Here is a 20,606-nt window from a genome sequence, read left to right on the forward strand (position 1 = left end):
CCAAGCCATAATTTTGAAGTGATATATGGCACAGGAATCCATGACAGCAATAGTCTTTTAAAATTATTAATTGCCAAATATACACTTTTAAAAATGCTGGGTTCAGCCTGTTGAGTCATTTTAAGCACTGCCATTAGATATTTACAAAGCATTTATCTGGTGGTTCTTTTCTGCCTTCACACTTTCAACAGCAGCTGACTTGAATGTGATACACGCCACCTGGTGGTAAAATCACCAGGATAGTATGAAAAAACAAAATAAACATCATGAATGTGGGTGCAAGATGCTAAAGTCGTTTATTTCAAAAAGAAGTCCAAAAGTTCCCTTTTTCCAGAAACAATTTGTTTTAAAGGAAAAGGCAAGAATGAAGATGTAGCTTGGATATGATTATTGTACTGCAATGACTTCATTTCACTATTAAAATGAGAGACAAAATGCCATTGCATTACAATAAAAAAATAATTTTTTGTAAATTTGTGTGTTTATCTTTATCTGTGTCATGCAGCACCAGCAGTGACATCTTCCAGGAGCGGCTTGTGAAGTTCTGGATCCTCCACTGACTGCAAAACCAAAAAACAATCATGAACACACAGAGCAGCTCTCTGAAACTCTCACAATCAGTGGATTTGACTGATTGATTGTTGTAATAGTGCCGTTGATACAGTACCTTTACATCTTCATCCTTCTTGCACAAAGCTTTCCCAGTCAAAACACTGAAACTGATGGTCACACAGATCTGAAGGACCGACAGCGCTATCATCATGATATCTAGTCCTCCGAGGATCATCTAGAGGTGGAAAAACATCAGCATACTCTTAAATAATAATAAAATACACACAAATGTGTTTTTACAACACTGAAAAAGATAAATAAATCAAATCATTACCTGACTGAGATTCTTGTAGTAAAAACAGGACTCAAAGTTACTCATTTTATGGGTAAGCCAGTCATTATTAGATGAATAATAATTATATTCTCCGTAACAGCTTAAACTGCTTCCCATTGCCAGGTCCAGTGAATACAGCACAGAAGCTGTGATAGCCAGTGCAGCACTGACTACATTCAGAGTCACTGTGATGACCAGCTGTACGACACAAATAGTATAAATTGATGTTGCTTAATGAATGAATGAATGAATGAATGAAATAAAAAACTCTTGATTCACACCTACCAGCTTAGGATGGGAAAACTTCACTGCAAGGACACACATAATTCCAACAACAAGGAACTAGAAGGCAAATCAAACAAATAAATACAACCCGAATTCCGGAAATGTTAGGACGTTTTTAAAATTTGAATAAAATGAAAACTAAAAGACATTCAAATCACATGAGCCAATATTTTATTCACAATAGAACATAGATAAAGAAATTTGAAGATCTTTGTTGGATGCCCGTGGTGTCCGGGCCCTCAGACAACACTGCATCACTCATCGGCATGATTCTGTCATTGACATTACTAAATGGGCCCAGGAATACTTCCAGAAACCACTGTCGGTAAACCCAATCCGCCGTGCCATCTGCAGATGCCAACTGAAGCTCTATCATGCAAAAAGGAAGCCATATGGAAGGCTCATTTAAAATGACTGTTTCAAAGTAGAAAAGTGTTCTATGGTGAAACGAGTCCAAATTTGACATTCTTGTTGGAAATCATGGACACCGTGTCCTCCGGGCTAAAGAAGAGGGAGACCTTCCAGTGTGTCATCAGCGTTCAGTTTAAAAGCCAGCATCTCTGATGGTATGGGGGTGCATAAGTGCAGATACCATATCGATCACAAGTGCAGTATGAAGTACCTCAAGGCTCAGTACTAGGGCCATTACTTTTTACGCTTTACATGTTACCCTTGGGAAATATCATCAGGAAACACGGTGTTAGCTTTCACTTTTATGCTGATGATACCCAGCTCTATATTTCTTTGCAGCCCGGTGAAACACACCAATTTGAGAAACTTATGGAATGCATAGTCGATATAAAAAACTGGATGACGAGTAATTTCTTACTGCTAAATTCTGGAAAAACAGAGGTGTTAATTATCGGACCTAAACCCCCCAAAAGTAATAACCTAGAACACTATCTAACACTTGATGGCTGCTCTGTAAATTCTTCGTCATCAGCCAGGAACCCAGGTGTGCTATTTGATAACAATCTCTCCTTTGACAGCCATGTTTCTAGAATTTGTAAAACTGCTTTTTTTCATCTTAAAAATATATCTAAACTGAGACCTATGCTCTCAATGTCAAATGCAGAAATGTTCATTCATGCGTTTATTACCTCAAGGTAAAATTATTGTAATGCTTATTGGGCGGTTGTTCTGCAACACTGCACTGGCTCCCTATTAAACATTGTATGGATTTTAAAATCTTGTTAATTACTTATAAAGCCCTGAATGGTTTAGCTCCTCAGTACTTCAGCGAGTTCTTATCACATTATAGTCCTCCATATCCATTACGTTCTCAAAACTCTGGCCATTTGATAATACCTAGAATATCAAAATCAACTGTGGGGGGGCAGATCCTTTTTCTCATTAGCGCCCAACCTCTGGAACAATCTACCTAACACTGTTTGGGAGGCAGACACACTCTGTCTGTTTAAATCTAGATTAAAGACCCATCTCTTTAAGATGGCGTACACATAACACACTAATACGCTTCTAATATTCAAATCTGTTAAAGGATTGTTAGGCTGTATTAACTAGGTCAACCGGAACCGGGAACACTTCCCATAACATCGTAAGAAGATTGACATCTACGCTAATATTAGTCTGTTTCTCTCCTATTCCGAGGTCACCGTAACCACCCGATCCGGTCCGTATCCAGCCCAGATGGTCACTGCAGTCACCAGATCCAGTTCGTATCCAGATCTGATGGTGGATCAGCACCCAGAGACAACCTCTACAGCCCTGAACGTCAGCAGAGACCAGGACACCTAGATGAGCACCAGAGACAGATCCCCAGTGAGGACCCCGTCATCTAGACAGCCATCAGGAAAAGACCACTGAAACCAGTTGAGCCCTTACAATCTGACTTTGCTGCAGTTGGAATTGAACTGCTGGTTCGTTTGGCCAGAGGAGAACTGGCCCCCCGACTGAGCCTGGTTTCCTCCCAAGGTTTTTTTTCTCCATTCTGTCACTGATGGAGTTTTGGTTCTTTGCCGCTGTCGCCTCTGGCTTGCTTCATTTCCAGCGATATCGTCGACCTGATGGCAAAGACACTATTTAAACCGAACTGAGCTGGATGATGACATCACTGAATTTGAATAATGAAATGCCTTTAACTGAAAATTGAGTGTTTAATCTTATCATTTGACATTATTGACACACTATTTTCCTATTTTGATATTGTGCAGTTGCTCTGACACAATATGCATTGTTAAAAGCACTATATAAATAAAGGTGACTTGACTTAACATATGGTATGGGCAGCTTGCATGTTTTGTAAGGCACTATGAATGCTGAAAGGTATATAAAGGTTTTAGAGCAACATATGCTCCCCTCCGGACGACGTTCATTTCAGCAGGACAATGCAAAATCTCATACTACAGCTATTACAACAGCATGGCTTCATAGTAGAAGAGTCCGGGTGCTGAATTGGCCTGCCTGCAGTCCAGATTTTTCACCGATACTCTGTTTCACCACGAACTCTTCAGCAGCTGGAAACCTATATCAGGCAAGAATGGGACCAAATTCCAACACCAAAACTCCAGACATTCATAACCTCGATGCCAAGACATCTTCAAACTGTTTTGAAAAGAAGAGATGCTACACCATGGTAAACATGCCTCTGTCCCAACTATTTTGAGACCTGTAGCAGTCATCAAATTTGAAATGAGCTCATTTTGTGCATAAAATTTTAAAATTTCTCAGTTTAAACATTTATGTTATCTATGCTCTACTGTGAATTAAATATTGGCTCGTGATTTGAAAGTCTTTTAGTTTTCATTTTATTCAAATTTTAAAAAACGTCCCAACATTTCTGGAATTTGGGTTGTACATTGGTCCATCCAAACATGCTTGTTCAAATTGAAAGTGTGAATAAAACCACCAGATTTCACATTATTCCACCTCATTCTGATGAAAGTACGCAACAAATGTAAGGTATTCTCAAAGCAAGATCAATGTCATAAATTATTCTCTTTTTGAATTAACTCAATCATTGTACTGCATGAACTCATTTAGAAACATAATGATGAGAATGAGTAGCAATTCTTACCACACCACCGATCCAAAAAGAAAAGATGAAGCCAAAACAACCCACTGTGATATTCATGACACCAATCATTATCTGTACAGTCTATGAAACCAGAGAACATTATTTGTACCAGTTTTCAGATGACAATACATATAGTAAAAACGATTTCTTAAAGCTGTTAATATCAAAAAGATCTGACTCACCCCAAGTGCTGTGTGAATGTCTGTCAGCTTATCTTTCATATCCTGAATAACAAACACATTGGACAGTTGCATAAAGTACTCAGAATCTGCCACAATAAGGACCATATGCTCTTTAGGTTTTAAGGAACAGTTCACCCAAAAATGTCTTAATGATGAATTTGTATCTTACAAACACACAGCTTTTTGCTTCACAAGATGTTTGATGTACTGGAGTAGTGTGGATTATCATGTTTTTATCAGCAGTTTGGACTCACATATTCTGACAGCACTCATTCACTGCAGAGGATCCATTGGTGAGCAAGTGATGCTTAATTTCTCATCTACATCTTGGAGGGCATGAAGGTGAGTATATTTTTAGCCAATTTCAATTTTTGGGTGAACTATATTTGGGTGATAACAGCCTCACCTGAGACGATGCAAGAGTCATGTTACAGCTGCGACCGAACGGAAGTGAATATTGGCTTATTCCACCTCTAGATACTGAAGTTGTTTTGTCCACTAACTGCAAAACCACAGACAAACATGAACATGAATCATGAAATCATGAAATAATGTTCTGTCTATTATATGCACAACACTGTACCTTTGCACTCCCACCCTTCTTGCGCAAAGATTTTATGGTCAAAATACAGAAACTGACAACCACACAGAGCTGAAGAACCGACAACACCTAAAGAAAAAGATCAGGATGATTTTTCAAATTGCACATATAAGGAAAGTAAAGGATCCAGTTTTTTTGGATACGCAAGTTATTAAAAAGTGTATATGCATTCATTACTAACATACTATGTATTGGTATGGATTTCATATTAGTGTGCTGCATGTGTATTTCATATATATATATATTGAACATCCAATAGTATACATGTATATGTGAGTAATTTATAGTTGTATATGCACGTGTTTTATGTGTGTATTGATAAGCGAAGTTTGATTTAAATCCTACGTGGCGCCTCATAATGGAGAATTTTTATATCAACACACCCATGAAAATTTAATAAAACTAGCAAATCATACAGCATATGATAATATGTGTGCATTTTTGTTGCAGCCTTATGCTATATACTGTACATGTTTATTTTACTGCATGATCCAATTTAGAAACATAAACATGAACAGAATGAGGAATGTCTTACCATACTGCTGACCGAAGTGGTAGCAATAAAGAAGATGATGCCAAAACAACCCAACACAAGATTCATGACTGCAACTACTATCTGTACAATCTATGAAATAAGAGAACAATATTTGTTGATAGTTGATAGACCTCCAGATTTCAAACTAGATATGCAAAATTAAGAGTACATGAAACATACCTAAGCATCAGTGCAAGACTTTCACTCACCCCAATAACTCTCTGGGTGTCTGTCAGCTTCTCTTTCATATCCTCAGATGCAAAACATACTGGACCATAGCACAGAGAACTCAGAATCTGACACAGTACAGGCCATTTGCTCTTAGGGCTTGAGGTGATGGTGATGACCATCATTCCCTCTCCCTGAGACACTGTCAGAGACATGCTGCAGATAGGAGAAATGGACTTCAACCTACAAGTTAAACAAACAAGTAGGGCTCATGCATCAGAAAATCACAACGACCCAAATGAAATATTTCTCATGATAGTTATGTAAATTCATAACAGTTGGTTTTCCTTCGCCAAGTTCTAAAATAGGCATAATTATTGCAACAACATTTCTGACTGTCAGTTTCTCGTCGACTGCCTCAGCGTTTCTAAGAGGAAGTGAACATTCACCTGCTCGTTTGCTGTAGATTAAAAGCAAATTGTTGCGATTCTAGTCACACTTTTTTACTTTTAAAATTATTCTTACATGTTTAATAGCACGTTATGCTCACCTTATGAGTAATTGTAGGCTATATATGTTACAGTCCAGACTGTAAGATGACTCTTTCCTGATGTGTTGAAGGTGGAGCTGTTTGGTCCCTGCCTGAGTCCCGTCAATGAATAAGTTTCATATTTCCTTAGTTCACTTTAATGCACTGTTGACACGATTAACAAATATGAAGCCACAACATGTAGGCTATGAAACAGAGGCTCATATGTGGATTACGCAGCGCTCTGCACTGTTTTTAAAAAAAAATCACATGATGGAAGCTCCACTTTATTTGAGTGTTTCACTTCACGTCTAAACTTTCCAGTTACGCTGGCAGTGGTTGGTTTTCTGATGGTTGGTTGAAATGTGACGAGTGTAGGCTACACTGTACTCTTTGGGCAATTCCTTGGACTTTTGTGTGGGGGTTTATAGGAAAAGTGTGAAAAATTGTGTTTTATGGTCGGTCACAATTTTGACCGGTGGGATAATGTGTGTACTGAAATAACATATTTCTGCAGTCATACAAATTGTTATATAGCCTATCTTAGCCCAGCTATTTTAAACTGTTTGATCACATTCTAGGGTGCTGACTATTATGCATAAAAAAAAACCTTATAGCCTACAAAATTGATTGGAATACGGAGATAAAAAAAACATCAACGTAGGCTATTATATATCAAATTTTATGTTACCAGTATTACAACATCAATATTGTAACTTATTTGTAACATTTCAACTTTTAATTTATCGCAATATTTTGTCATTGCAACATTTTAGTGTAATTTTAATTTACAACTGCAATTGGATTTAAACCTAAGTTCACTATTGTGACCATCAAGATGTTTACTATCACCACACTCGACAAAACCGAATATATGTGAATTCATATAATAATACTAAACACCTTAAAGACAATATGTACCAAAAATCTGTATGTTGACATACTTTAGCCTTTCGTTTTGGAGCCATCATCTTCTCAAGGTGCAAACAGGAAATAAACTGCTTTGGCCATGTGACAATTGTGAAACTGCACACATTTAATCGAGACCATTTATTGTTTGCATATATTTGCAGAAAGTGCACTAAAACGTCAGTCAGTAAGGTTTTTAGAGCTTTATAAACGAAAACCCTTTTTACGGTCGCTATTATGGGATTAAGTGGGTTAAGAATATAGAATGACATTTTCAAGATTTATGGCTGTTGTAAGTCTCATTAGGCAACAGCTTTTACAGTCTATGCTGTACAATCAGAGCTGCACGAGGTGTCTTTTCTCCACCCCATACAAAACCAACCCTGGAGTTATTTTAAGAGTGACCTATAAAGCCACACGACCACTTTCCCGTGTGTTTTCCATTTTAATTACTCATTTTTATTTTCATAGAAGAGGACAAGAGAATGTGTTTTGAAGAAATATCTTTATCCTAATCCTTATCTATACAATAAAAGATAGTGAGGTCCAAACCAACGTGTGGTTGACTTTCATTATAACTACAGCGCTTAAAAAAAAAAAAAAAAAAAAAAAAAAAAATCTGACATAATATAAAATATAATTTTTTTTATTATTTTTTTATTGTTGTACGTGAAAAAATAGGGAAGTTGTAAAAAAAAAAAAAAAAAATACACAAAAGATGCCCAAGTGCTCCACTCATTCATCATTAATTTAGGCTATTCATTTATTTAGCGTAAAGCTCCAAAAGTCTCAACAAAATTGAAAAGACAATAAAAGTTAACACCTACTAATCGGAATCTAGCCTATGGGGGTAGAGTGGGAGAAAACGCCCTCATGTGGTAAAATGACGCACCCCCCACCCCCACTGTTTTCCCCAAAATAACCACAAGATAAAGTCAAGATCAATTTGTATTGTAACTATGGACTATGTTGACAAGAGTGATGTAGAAATATTCACCATGAAGCTTACACTGGTGATGTATCTGAGAGAACACAAATTTTCAGCAGTAAGAAACAAAGTGTTTTAAAGCTTGTTGTTGTAGAACATCACAGTTATATGATATGAGAACAGTAAGGCCTGTAGATATGGAGCATGTGTTAGTTAAGAAAAATATAATGATATTTTCAGAATGGCATCATTTTTTTTTTCTCAGACATAGTCTTTGGGTAAAACACCCCTGGCCAGGTGGGATAAAACGCCCCCAGGAGGCACAGCTATGGGGCAAAATGCCCAATTGGTACAAATTAAATTTTTATTGAAACTCTAATAACAAATAAACTCTGAACATTTTTCATACTTGGTTTATAATTTATGTCATTGTCAGTAAAACTATGATAACTTTTCTGAACACATTTAACTTTTGTTTCTCAAAAAGGGGGGGTTGGCTGGGGCATTTTCCCCCATTATGCCCTAAATTATAGCACCATCTTTGTAAATAAAAAATATAAAATACTAATAGCTTATGCTAAATCTCTCTTTTGGCATTAAAAACTACTGTCAGGATTTACTAAGGGTGCGTAGTGAAAATTAATGATGAAAATGTGTGCGCACAAAAATAGGGAAGTTAAATACATAAATTACATAGCCTACTATGAACACTAATAATTTAAACTTTTGACTATTAACAATCGCTTCCGTTCAACTGTCATACGTGCATGGGTTACAATCCACTTGTGTCATTTGGATTCTCAGAGATGGATTATTTTCTTCAAAATCTTTGTTTATGTCATGAAAGAAAGTCATAAACATCTGGAATGGCATAAATGTGAGTAAATAATTAAAGAATTTTCATTTTTTTTGGATGGACTATCCCCATAAAGACTGATATTGCACTCCATTACATAACATACTCATTCACTGTTTTGTAACTTATACTGTGGACTGTTGAAAGGATCATTGCAGTGTTTAAAACATATAATTAATTTTAAACATATTCTGTATATTATGTTCTTGTGTAGTAATGTAAATTATGAGAATACAGTGCATTACATGTATACTATGCAGTTAGTGTCTTGTGGATTCTGGTCTTTCCTGTCACAACATAATTGCATCCAAGACTTTCACTTTGATACTTGTGTATATGTGACAATAAAGAATGCAAATTTATTTTAATTATTTCATATTTTATTTACATTCATTCAACAGGTTTATAAAAGTCACACTTGAAAGAGTTGATGATTGTTAAAAGTGTATTTCCAATTTTAGATGATAATGTTCATTTAATAAAATAACTAAACAAAATGATCAGCATTATAAAAACAATTGGCAGCAAGAACATGCTTCTGTGTGGAATATGTAATGAAATGAGCTTGATTGTCAGGTTGGAGTGAGACTTTCTTGACGTCTGAATATATCACATATATATGATGTATCAGTTATTTGTAAAACACTGGAAACTATTTTCATTGAATATCCTTAGCTTTTATATGATTTTAAGACACTGCATTAATCTTGTCATAGCTACATGTATTATCTGGTAGACAAATAATGCATCATCTACTGCACATTGCAGAGTAGGCTAATATCACAGTTAAATCCAGTGTTGAGTAAAAGCGAGCCGAACCTAACCGATCAAGCAGCTTGTCAACTCGAGGCATTGGATAAGCGTCAAATTTTGACACAGCATTCATCCTTCTATAATCGACACAGAAACGGACAGAGCCGTCTGTTTTAGGAACTAATACAATCGGGCTCGCCCAGACACTATGTGATTCTTCTATTACGCCCAACTCTAGCATGGCCTTTAATTCATCCTGAACCACTTTTTTCTTGTGTTCAGGTAAATGATAGGGGCGGCTACGGGCCACTTCCCCGGGGATCGTTTCGATATGGTGCTGTATGAGGTCCTTGCGACCGGGCAGGGGTGAAAACACATCCGCAAAATCTGTCTGCAACTTGGCTACATCAGCGAGCTGCAGCGGCGAGAGATGATCTCCCCCGGAGACCAGAGCAAGCGGATCGACTTTGATTGCTGCTTCTGGCCCGAGATCCCCATCTGCCAAAACGGCCACTGCTATCTTAACAGAGGTCTCCTCCTGCCAGCGTTTCAACAGGTTGAGATGATTAATTTGATGTGAATCACCTCTGTCCGTTCATTTAACCTCATAATCGAGATCCCCTACTCATGGATGCTTCATATTTATGTACATACACACAAGTAATTGACAGCACAAAAGAAACCCACACTTGAATTAACAAATAAAGAAAACAAGCAAATACAAAGTCTTTGAAATGAAAAAAAAAAAATTTAAATAATGAAATTTAAATGTGTAAGATAGTTACAAAACCCTTGAAATTGTCCATTGATGAATGAAAGAGATCCTTGTAATCCTTGCATGCAGAGAAATATAAGAGAGAGAAAAACACTAATCCAAAATAGTCCATCCAAGATTCACACCAAAGTTTGTTCTTAATCCTTGTGCACCAAATCCAATAGGATCCACAAGCGATGCCAACAAAATTCATGAATAGAAATCCATTTGATCTCCCATTTCACGAATAACCCAGAAAGCAGTCAATAATATGTATCAAGAAGTCCTTTTTTTTTTTTCTTCGATTGAGCAGGAAACTAGAAGTTTCTCAATCAGGACAACTTCACTTTGGAGATGCAGCAGGAAAGCCATGCTTTCCCCTGCCCAAACAAATCTAACTTCCTCTACTACACAGCTCACTTATAAACCCAATGCATGAGCCCTCTTGTACCCCCTAGTGGTGGGTAGTATAGTACGTGGTAACAGACCCAAGTCTGTTACAGCCATTCGGAAATGGCCCACTCCTGGCACTATAAAGGAACCACAACATTTCCTGGAGTTTGCCAACTTTTACCGCTGCTTCATCTACAACTATAGTACCATCATTAGCCCTCTGACCAACCTGCTTCGCAACAAGCCCAAATCTCTCATCTGGACTCCTGCCGCCACCGAAGCCTTTGAGTGTCTCAAGAATGTGTTTACAAACGCTCCAGTCCTCGTACACCCAGACCCCAGTAAACCATTCATTATGGAAGTTGACGCATCCACCTCAGGAGTTGGTGCCATCCTTTCTCAGCAGCAGGGGACACCATCTAAACTCCATCCATGTGCCTTCTTTTCTCGCAAACTCAGCCCGGCGGAGAGAAACTGATATTGGTAACCAAGAACTCCTCGCCATCAAGCTGGCCCTCGAAGAGTGGAGACATTGATTGGAGGGTGCGCAACATCCATTAACAGTCCTTACCGATCATAAGAATCTGCAATATCTGAAAGAAGCCAAAAGACTTAACCCTCGCCAAGCCTGATGGGCTCTCTTTTTCACACGTTTCAACTTTACGATTTCCTATAGACCTGGTCCCAAGAATGTGAAAGCCGATGCTCTGTCTCGACTCCATGATTCCAAGGAAGAAATCAATGAAGAACCAGAATCCATCCTTCCCGAGAAGATCATTGTAAGTCCCATTCAATGGAACTCCAGCCTGTTCACCTCCTCCAATATTTCCACGGCCACTCCGCCGGGCTGCCCGCCTGGATTGCAGTATGTTCCCAAGGCTCAACGCACATCTCTAATATAGTCCGTTCATGCATCTCTGGGCACCGGCCACCCAGGGGTCAACAACACCCTCTCGCTGCTAAAAGATCGCTTCTGGTTATCCAATATGGCTAGAGATGTAAGAAGGTTCGTCCAAGGCTGTGTAGAGTGTGCCATGTCCAAAAGTCCACGCCACCTGCCAGCTGGTAAGCTGCTTCCTCTGCCCGTTCCTAATCGGCCCTGGTCACACCTAGGAGTTGACTTCGTCACTGATCTGCCTGCCTCCGATGGTAACACTTGTGTCGATTTTCTAAGTCATGTCTTCTTCTTCCTCTCAAGGGCTTACCCACAGCCATGGAAACCGCTAAACTGATGTTCAACCACATCTTCCAGTATTATGGCATCCCAGAGGATATCGTCTCTGATCGTGGACCACAATTCATATCACTGGTATGGAAAGCCTTCTTCAAGCTCCTAGGTGTGACCATTAGTCTGTCCTCAGGATACCACCCCCAGACGAACGGGCAGACCGAAAGAAAGATCCATTTCCATGAATGCTGTGTCTTAAAATCCTGTATAAGCTAAGGATATTCAATGAAAATAGTTTCCAGTGTTTTACAAATAACTGATACATATGCATAAAATGCATGTTTCTTTCTGCAGGGCAAGTCGCGATGGCTGGCGTTGCTCATTGGTCAGGCATCGACCAATAAAATGTCTTCATTAGCAGCCCAACCCCGCCCCCGGCTCTGGGCTCTCACATCTGCATTTACAAGTGCACAAGTGAGTTTTGCTACAGGAATACCGCAAAAGGAGTAGCAAAAGTCAAAGCGCTAAGATTTGAAGTTGTACTGTCAGATCTGAGAGGTTTTAAGTGCTGACTTGAGGTTTTACAGCGAAACTGAAGTAAAGCGCAAAAGCACACGTTTGCGTGTGTCATTTTGTTTATGTGAATGTCATTCTACACATGTGTAACTATTAATCTGCAACTTCGACTCCAAAACACAGGTGTTTTGATTATTGTCTGTGTGTGCAAATCTAAAGATTCAGCTTTTCAGATCAGAGCTGTTAGTGTAAATTTCAACTTACAAATACGAATGTTAATATGACAAGTTCTCACATTCAGATCAACAAGCCCTCGAGTTTTGCTACTGATCTACCTTCATACCAAACCCTCTAGACTGCAAGAAACAAGGACAGCAAATGATTCCCATTGCAGGGAATTCAGTTTTTATGTACATATATTCATATTACTGAAGAGAAAAAAAAAAGAACTTTAACAGATTAAATGGACTCAAAGTTTAATTTGAATTTTTGTGATAGATTGTAAACTGAATATTACACACAATATGAATATATCTGATTATCAAAACACCTTTGCTGAGTTAAGTTGTCACACCTAAAGTTTTTTGTTGGAGGAAATATAAAGTAACATGTTCATTATCCTTAACATTCTTGTCTTTTTTATTTTTGTTTTGTTTTTAGGTTTATTGAATTATTGTTAATAATTTTAAGAAACGCTAAACTCACCTTGTGTGGCACGTCTGTGAATCTCAGCCCAGATAAGTGAAGAAGGTTTTTTTTTTCTTTAAGGTGGAGTTTTAATTTTTCCCAGCAGTGACTTCCTTAAAACTGTAAACAAGTTTTATTATAATTAATAAAAATCAAGACACTAATTATAATTTCCACAATCTATGGAACAAGAGAAAAATATAGTGTTATGCCACAAGATGTCAGGAATCTGAATAATGTCAAGATGTAAAATTAAGAATATACACAGCTACTGCAATGACATTTTTACTTAACACATACTTGATCATGACAGGTTCTAATTTCTTGCAATATATCCAAAATATTTTATTTTAGTCATATAAAATTAACGCACTGTGGCCACAACCATGACAAGTTTCAGTGCATTGTTTGTAATAAATTAATTTGCTTGTATAAACATTTGCAACTAAAAACTGGAACTAAAAGTTGGATTAGTTTTCTCATTGACTGCATCAACGTTTCTGTAAGAAGTGAAGGCTGATGTGTGCTTGCTAAAAAGTAGTCGTTAATATTCAAGTCACACCTTTTACAATGTTCTTACTTTTTAATAGCATGTGAACTTTACAGATCTTAAGAAACACAGTAAACTCAAACACACCTTGTGCATAACAGAGTATGTAAATTGAGAGTGCAGACTGAAAGCTGACTCTGATCTGATCCTGATCTGTTGAAGGTGGAGCTGTTTTGTTGCTTTCAGTGAATCTCATTTTTCCTTTTTGTTCTTCCTGAAATTTAAAGAACCCGAGTAGTCAACTGAAGACATATTAAACACTGCTGATATTAACAAATATTAAACAATACAGCATAAAAACGTCCACCATAGACGTGGGAATATATTTTATCTGGGGCGTGCAGGGCTTGATGTTGCGGAGCGGGGCCACGGTGGGGGATTTTAGACAAAATCCTAATATTAAACAGCCCAAACTCTTATAGATGAACATACAAATGAATGAAGACAGAGTTATGAGACCGAATATGTATTTGTGCTTTTGTGATTTTAGTTCAATAATTTTTTTCTTTAATATTTCTATCATTTAAGGGGATTTTACTTAACAAAGTTTTGGTCAGTGCGTGCACTCACTGACTGAATTCACTTTGGTGAATTCTCTCATCAGAAACAACAAAGTGCAGATGTACAGAGATTCATTCATCTTACACTGCAGACAGCTTCACTTATTATAACTGGAGCTTCTTCTTTTTAGAGTGCTCACACGCGCTAGACTGAATTCAGTTATTATAGCCTATGATTTGAAAATGTAATGTTCTTTGTTCACTGTATAATTTGTTCTTTGTTTGAATAATCGTGGACATACGGCATTATAATTAAACTTAAAATGTATGTTTATTAAACGTGAGATCAGGTTAAGTACAAATTCAGTCTTTTAAAGTGTTTTATGACATAACATGGTACTTGCCCAAAACGTTATGCTGTGCGTAGTTAATAGATTACATTAGGCTACAGTGGTTTGAGCACAATTACAGAGCTATTGTGTTTATGTGATTGTCGGTGGCAGTCTTGAGAAGTGAAAAAGCTTTGTAAAACGACTCATAAAAAGGACGAGGATGTGAGTGCTTTTTACAAGTCTGAATTTAAAATTACGGTAATATCATGTGAACATTTCAATTAAATTCTGTCAGTGAGGGGGAACTGTAAGTATGCGGGACCCAGGCTGAGAGGCACGCAAGCAAAATACAACCGCACTAGGTATATTTCTGGTCATTTTAATATGTAATTAATTACAAAACTATCACAAAAATTAAGTATCCTGGGGATGATCGAGAGGCACAAAAAGAATCTGGAAGGGCACAAGGAAGATCTGGGGGCATTGCCCAGACGTGTGGTGTTGCAGCACCCTCAGCACCCCTAGATCCCATGGCTATGCATACCACTTTATTTCCCACATTTTATGTTGCAGTCTTATGTTAAACTGCTTACAATAACTTTTTTCCACCCCAAATCAATCTACATTCCATACACCATAATGACAAAGCAAAAAGCAAGTTTGTAGCAGCTTTGCAAATTTATTAGAAGTAAAAAACTGAAATGATTCCATTGCATAAGTATTCATACCCTGGCCACCTAGCAGAGCAACAAGTAGACCAACACGAAGCTATGGCACAGGTCTCTCGAAATAAATATAAGAAATATTACTATTGTGACTTGTGTATTTTTCAAGGCTGCTCTGATAGGACTGGATTTGCAGAAGCCCACTCAAAGGATTGATAAGGCTGCATTAAATGTATTAAAACTACAAGAATAGTAATATATTAAATTGCATTGCTGTTTTTTTTTAAATGTAATTAAAGGCATAATTCATCCCCGAATACAAACTGAAGTTGACTTTCATTTTATGGACATTGTATTATCAAAATAACAATTTTCTCTTGACATGCTAGTGGATCCAGCATTGTGTATCCTATATCGAGTTTTTCTTGAATGGTCTTTTCAGACTATAAAAGTAATGAAATGAATGAATCTTCTTCACATCACAAGTGTTTTTAGTGAAGGTGGTGTGTTTGACATGTATGTAAGGGATATATGTTTTGTGTTTGTGTTTAATACATTTTTGAAAACTGTTCAAAACCTGTTTCAACTTCATTTGCAACCAGTTGGTAACTGTATGCATGATGTATATATTTATATTAGTTTTAGTTTTTCATTGTTGAACAAAAGGTAGACTTAGTAGAAAGACTAAGTAGCTGTAAAAAATGTAAAACATGAAAAGGGTTGATGCCAAAGTGCTGCAGTCATTTATTTTTAAATTAGCAGCCCCAAAAATTACATAAAAAAAGTAATAAAAGGTAACACCCACTAATCTACATGAAGAGAGAGAAAGATCAATGATGACCCTTTTGTAAAAGGAAAAAAACAAGTGTAAGAAACATGCAATTTAACAGTGTTGCGGATGGAGGAGATCTACTTTAAATCATTTCAAGACAATATTGAGACACAAAATGCCACTGCATTACAAGCACAAAGAGTACGTTTGATTATGTTGTGCGTTTATCTTGTCACACAGCACCAGCAGTGGCGTCTTCCAGGAGCGGCTTGTGAACTTCTGGATCCTCCACCGACTGCAAAATCACAAACAATCATGAACACACAGAGCAGCTCTCTGAAACTCTCACAATCAGTGGATTAATAATAAACTGGCATGGAGTGTCCAGGTTGAAAATGTCTGCATTAGGGTCCAACAGCGATTGTATTTTCTTCGCAGGTTGAGGGTCTTTGGCGTTAACCAGAAAGTGCTGCTTCTCTTTTATCATGCTGTAATCGAGACCATTTTGCGATACGGCATCTCAGCCTGGTTTGGCAACCTTAGTGTACATTGGAAAGCCCAGATTACGCGGCTAATACAGAGAGCCATGAAAATTATGGGAGTTAAGCAGTATCCCACACTTCAGGCTCTTTTTGAAGAAACAGTTTCTATACTGGCTCAAAAAATTATTTCAGATCCCACTCATGTCCTTCACTCTGAGTACCAACTTCTTCCCTCGGGAAGGCGCTTCAGAGTTCCTAAGTGTAGGCTTAATCGTTTTAAGAACTCCTTTGTCCCACTGTCCATTAAAGCATTAAATGATAAGTTAGCTAGATGTCAACAATTATAATATATATATATATATATATATATTTTTTTCCCTTTATCTGCTGTGTGTGAATATATAAAGACATAGGTGTGCAGCACAATAGGTAGGGTGCAGTTTAGTGGTTCACTATATATCATGGGGAAGGAAGAGAGGGGTTGCTGTAGGTATTAAATGTACGTAGTATGTTATTTGTGTAAAACAGCAGATATTGCATTGTATGTGTCCAACCCAAATTTCCTTCGGGACAATAAAGTTTATCTTATCTTATCTTATTTGACTGATTGATTGTTGTAATAGTGCTGATCATACAGTACCTTTACATCTTCATCCTTCTTGCACAAAGCCTTCCCAGTCAAAACACAGAAACTGATGGTCACACAGAGCTGAAGGACCGACAGCACTATCATCATGATATCTAGTCCTCTGAAGATCATCTGGGTGGGTAAAGAGTAGAGTGTCATCATTTTAAAAATCATCCTTAAAGTCATTTACAGTAAATCAATAAAACACAATAGCTCCCTATACCTATTCAGAGAACCTGGAAAAAAGCACATCATATGGACAACTTGTATGTTTGGAAGATTTGATATGCTGTAGCTAGTCTTACATCATCTAAAGAAAAGAAAGATAATCATTACCTCACTGAGATTCTTGTAGTACAGACACATCTCTTCTCTCCTACTATCTTCAGGGGAAGGCGTTTTATCACCATAACCATAACCATATCCATCATTACGTGAATAATAGTAACTGCGGTTTTCACAGGATTCATTTGTATGATCACTTGCAAGGTCCACTGAATACAGTGCAACAGCTGTGATAGCCAATGCAGCACTGACTACATTCAGAATGATCCCAATTATCAGCTGTGAAACACAAACAATATATATATATATATATACATACTGACATATACATACACGCACACATACAAATAAACCAGCAAAACTAGAACTGTCAAAAACACAAATGCCTTTGATAAACACTTACCAGACAAGAAGTGGGAAACTTCGCTGTGAGAATACACACGATTCCAACTACAAGGAACTATAATAATAATAATAAAAAAATGCTTTTGATTTTGAACATATCAATGCTTTTTGACAGGCACTGCACAACATTAATTGATATATAAACATGAAAATGATCAAAGTCAGACTTGTCGTACCACACTACCAATCCAAAAGGGTCCATTGGCTATTCTATACATGTTCCAGTAATACTCGAGGCATGTAAACACAATCCCCACAGCAATATTGAGGACACCAATTATCATCTGCACAACCTATGGAACAAGAAACCAATAGTTAAGAACATACCAAGTTGGTACAATGACACTGTAAGTCAACCAATCTCATTTTTGCTCTCAGTGTGGACAAGCAAACATTTTTTAATAATAAAGTATTTGGACAATGTTTCTAAAATAAATTACATTTCGTTGCATAGGCTAAAAAATTGCAACTAAATTGTTCATTTTCCAAAACCAAAACTAAGATTTTAGCTACTCCAAAAACTGCACATAATGTTTTTGTACAGAGCCCCTATAAAGGGGACATAGTTATTGGGGGTGAGAAAAGAGGAAAAATTATATTTCAATAATTGTGCGTTCTCTCACAAAAGCTTTGCCTTCCCCCAAGATACTTTGTGCTTGCTCCTCTCATGTCATGTTCTTTCCATCACAAAAGTATGGAAGCTTGTTTCTGCCATGGAAAAAAATTTAATTAAAAAGTAATTGGGACTTTTTATCTTACAATTCAGATTTTTTTTCTCACAATTCTGAGTTTATTACTCACAATTTGAAAATTTTCCCCCTCAAATTCTGAGGAAAAAAGTCTGAAATGCAAGATATAAGTTCTGACTTTCTGAATTCTGACTTTCTTACAATTCCAAGGTTCTGAGTCAATTCTGACTTTTTTGTTTTTGCTTATGCTACAAAATAAAAAAATAAAATAATTTTTCCTCACTATTGTGAGGTAGCGCTGACGTTTCCTCTCAGATTTGTGGGGTTATATCTTGCATTAGGTTTTTAACACAAAAAATAAAAAAGTTAAATTTAATATATTTTATTATATTTTAATATAGTTTTTAATAAAAAAAATAATTGCAAGATATAATCTTGGTGATATAACCTAAAAAGTCTGAACTGAATTTAGAATTGAGAGGAAAAAAAAAAAAACTTTTCATTTAAGGATATTTGTTTTTACATTTTTATCCTGTGGTGGAAACAATGCAAAATTTCTCAGTGAGAAACAACAGTTTAGCAAGTGAATGCAAAATCCATGAAATATATTTTTTTCCCATTTAACAAAAACCATGCCCCTTAGGGGCTCCATTGGTGTTAAAAAAACAAACAAAAAAACATTGTCCCAACACAATCTAACTCCGGGGTCTCCAATCCTGCTCCTGGAAATTGCAACATTATGAAGCGTAAAAACGGTGTAAGCATCTTACATGGAATGTTTATTAAGTTCTGTCAAAACAGTATCCAACGTATGTGAAAATCACAAGACCTAAAAATATCAGAAAGGTATTTTGGAATGAATGAAAATGTCTGACTCACTCCAAAAGCTGTGTGGACATCCTTCAGCGTCCCTTTCATACCCCGAGACACAGAGCACACTGGACTGTAGCACAGAAAACCCAGAATCTGGCACAGTAGGGGCCATTTGCTCTTTGGGTTTGAGGTGACGGTGAGGACTGTTAGTCCTTCAGCCTGAGACACTGCCAGAGTCATGCTGCAGATGGAAGTGATGGACTTCAACCTTCCAGTAGGTAACAATTAACCTATTTGTTAAAAACATGAAATAATAAGAACAGCAAATGATTGCTATCGCAGCAGAATCAGTTTTCAAGTATGTATCATAATATCAGGATGAAAAAAAAGAACTTTAACACTTTAAACAGACTTAAAACTGTTTTTTTTTAGGATAGTATGCAAATTTAATATTCTACACAGCATGTTTGATTATCAAAACAGCATTGCTGACTTAAGTTTTGTCGTCTACATAAAAGTTTTATGTAAGTGCCTACATAAAAGAACAATACAAACATCCACCTGCGCTGTTTCCTATAAGGAAGTTGTGGTTCAGTTTGTTCATTATCTTTAACGTTCTGGTCTTTTTTATATTTTAGTTTTGAGTATATGAAATTATTGTTATTAAACTTAAGAAATATAATGTTACCTTAAACTCACCTTGTGTAGCACGTCTATGAATCTCAGTACAGTTGAGGGAAAATGGCACGACTCTCTGTGGGGTTTGAAGGAGGAGGAGTTTTGATTTTTCCTGGCAGTGACTTCCTCATAAACTGTAAACAACAGGAATTTTGTTCATGAATTCATATACTGTTTAGTAGGCCTAATTGAAGATGCAAGTTGTTAATAATAACAAATGTTACTTACATTTACTCCACAACCTCGAATATCATATGAAAGAAAGATTTCAGTGAGTCAGGACAAATCTAAAGCTTCTGTATATGATTGATTACTGTAGACAAGGAAACACTACAGTGACATCTATCTTTTATATATTGGTATTACGGTAGTAGAGCAAGAACGGGTTCGTAAAAGGCAGGGATGGGTAACTTTGATAGTTTCATTGATAGTGACGAGGGCCAGATTATTTTCTCATTTATACCAAGTGGCCAGATCACTAATACACGTCCACACACCTTTTACATGGTCTTACTCAATTTCTACTATATTTAAGGAAATCAAAGTATAATGTAATTTGTTTTTAAAGATATTATTAACTATACAACTTGTGCAGTTATGCTAATTCAGTACGGAAACTT

At 36.9% G+C, this 20,606-nt stretch overlaps 2 protein-coding genes across 4 annotated transcripts; both read right to left on the reverse strand.

The window, feature by feature from the left end:
• Positions 1–272: 272 nt before the first annotated feature.
• On the reverse strand, positions 273–6,548 carry LOC306878419 (uncharacterized protein). The gene is made up of 11 exons (XM_079430766.1): positions 6,245–6,548; positions 5,736–5,937; positions 5,527–5,616; positions 4,974–5,060; positions 4,797–4,892; positions 4,391–4,432; positions 4,209–4,289; positions 1,172–1,228; positions 887–1,084; positions 668–787; positions 273–560 (listed from the first exon to the last, which is right to left on the reverse strand). Exons 2-11 carry the CDS (start codon positions 5,907–5,909, stop codon positions 498–500), a joined length of 1,008 nt encoding a protein of 335 aa, XP_079286892.1. The 5' UTR covers positions 5,910–5,937; positions 6,245–6,548; the 3' UTR covers positions 273–497.
• Positions 6,549–14,939: 8,391 nt separating this feature from the next.
• LOC306878420 (transmembrane protein 176A-like) lies at positions 14,940–20,323 on the reverse strand. 3 transcript variants are annotated; one of them, XM_079430767.1, is made up of 8 exons: positions 20,215–20,323; positions 20,008–20,120; positions 19,375–19,598; positions 17,983–18,099; positions 17,805–17,861; positions 17,453–17,680; positions 17,129–17,248; positions 14,940–16,301 (listed from the first exon to the last, which is right to left on the reverse strand). In XM_079430767.1, the coding sequence occupies exons 3-8, from the start codon at positions 19,546–19,548 to the stop codon at positions 16,239–16,241; spliced, it is 759 nt and encodes a 252-aa protein (XP_079286893.1). In that variant the 5' UTR covers positions 19,549–19,598; positions 20,008–20,120; positions 20,215–20,323; the 3' UTR covers positions 14,940–16,238. The 3 variants fall into 3 exon arrangements, with proteins under 3 accessions (XP_079286893.1, XP_079286894.1, XP_079286895.1); XM_079430768.1 differs by having other exon boundaries at positions 15,226–16,301; positions 19,997–20,120; positions 20,215–20,303; XM_079430769.1 differs by lacking the exon at positions 20,215–20,323 and having other exon boundaries at positions 15,226–16,301; positions 19,375–19,576; positions 20,008–20,066.
• Positions 20,324–20,606: the final 283 nt, after the last annotated feature.

Source organism: Barbus barbus, assembly GCF_936440315.1.
Source record: "Barbus barbus genome assembly, chromosome: 12".
Taxonomy (NCBI): Eukaryota; Metazoa; Chordata; class Actinopteri; order Cypriniformes; family Cyprinidae; genus Barbus; species Barbus barbus.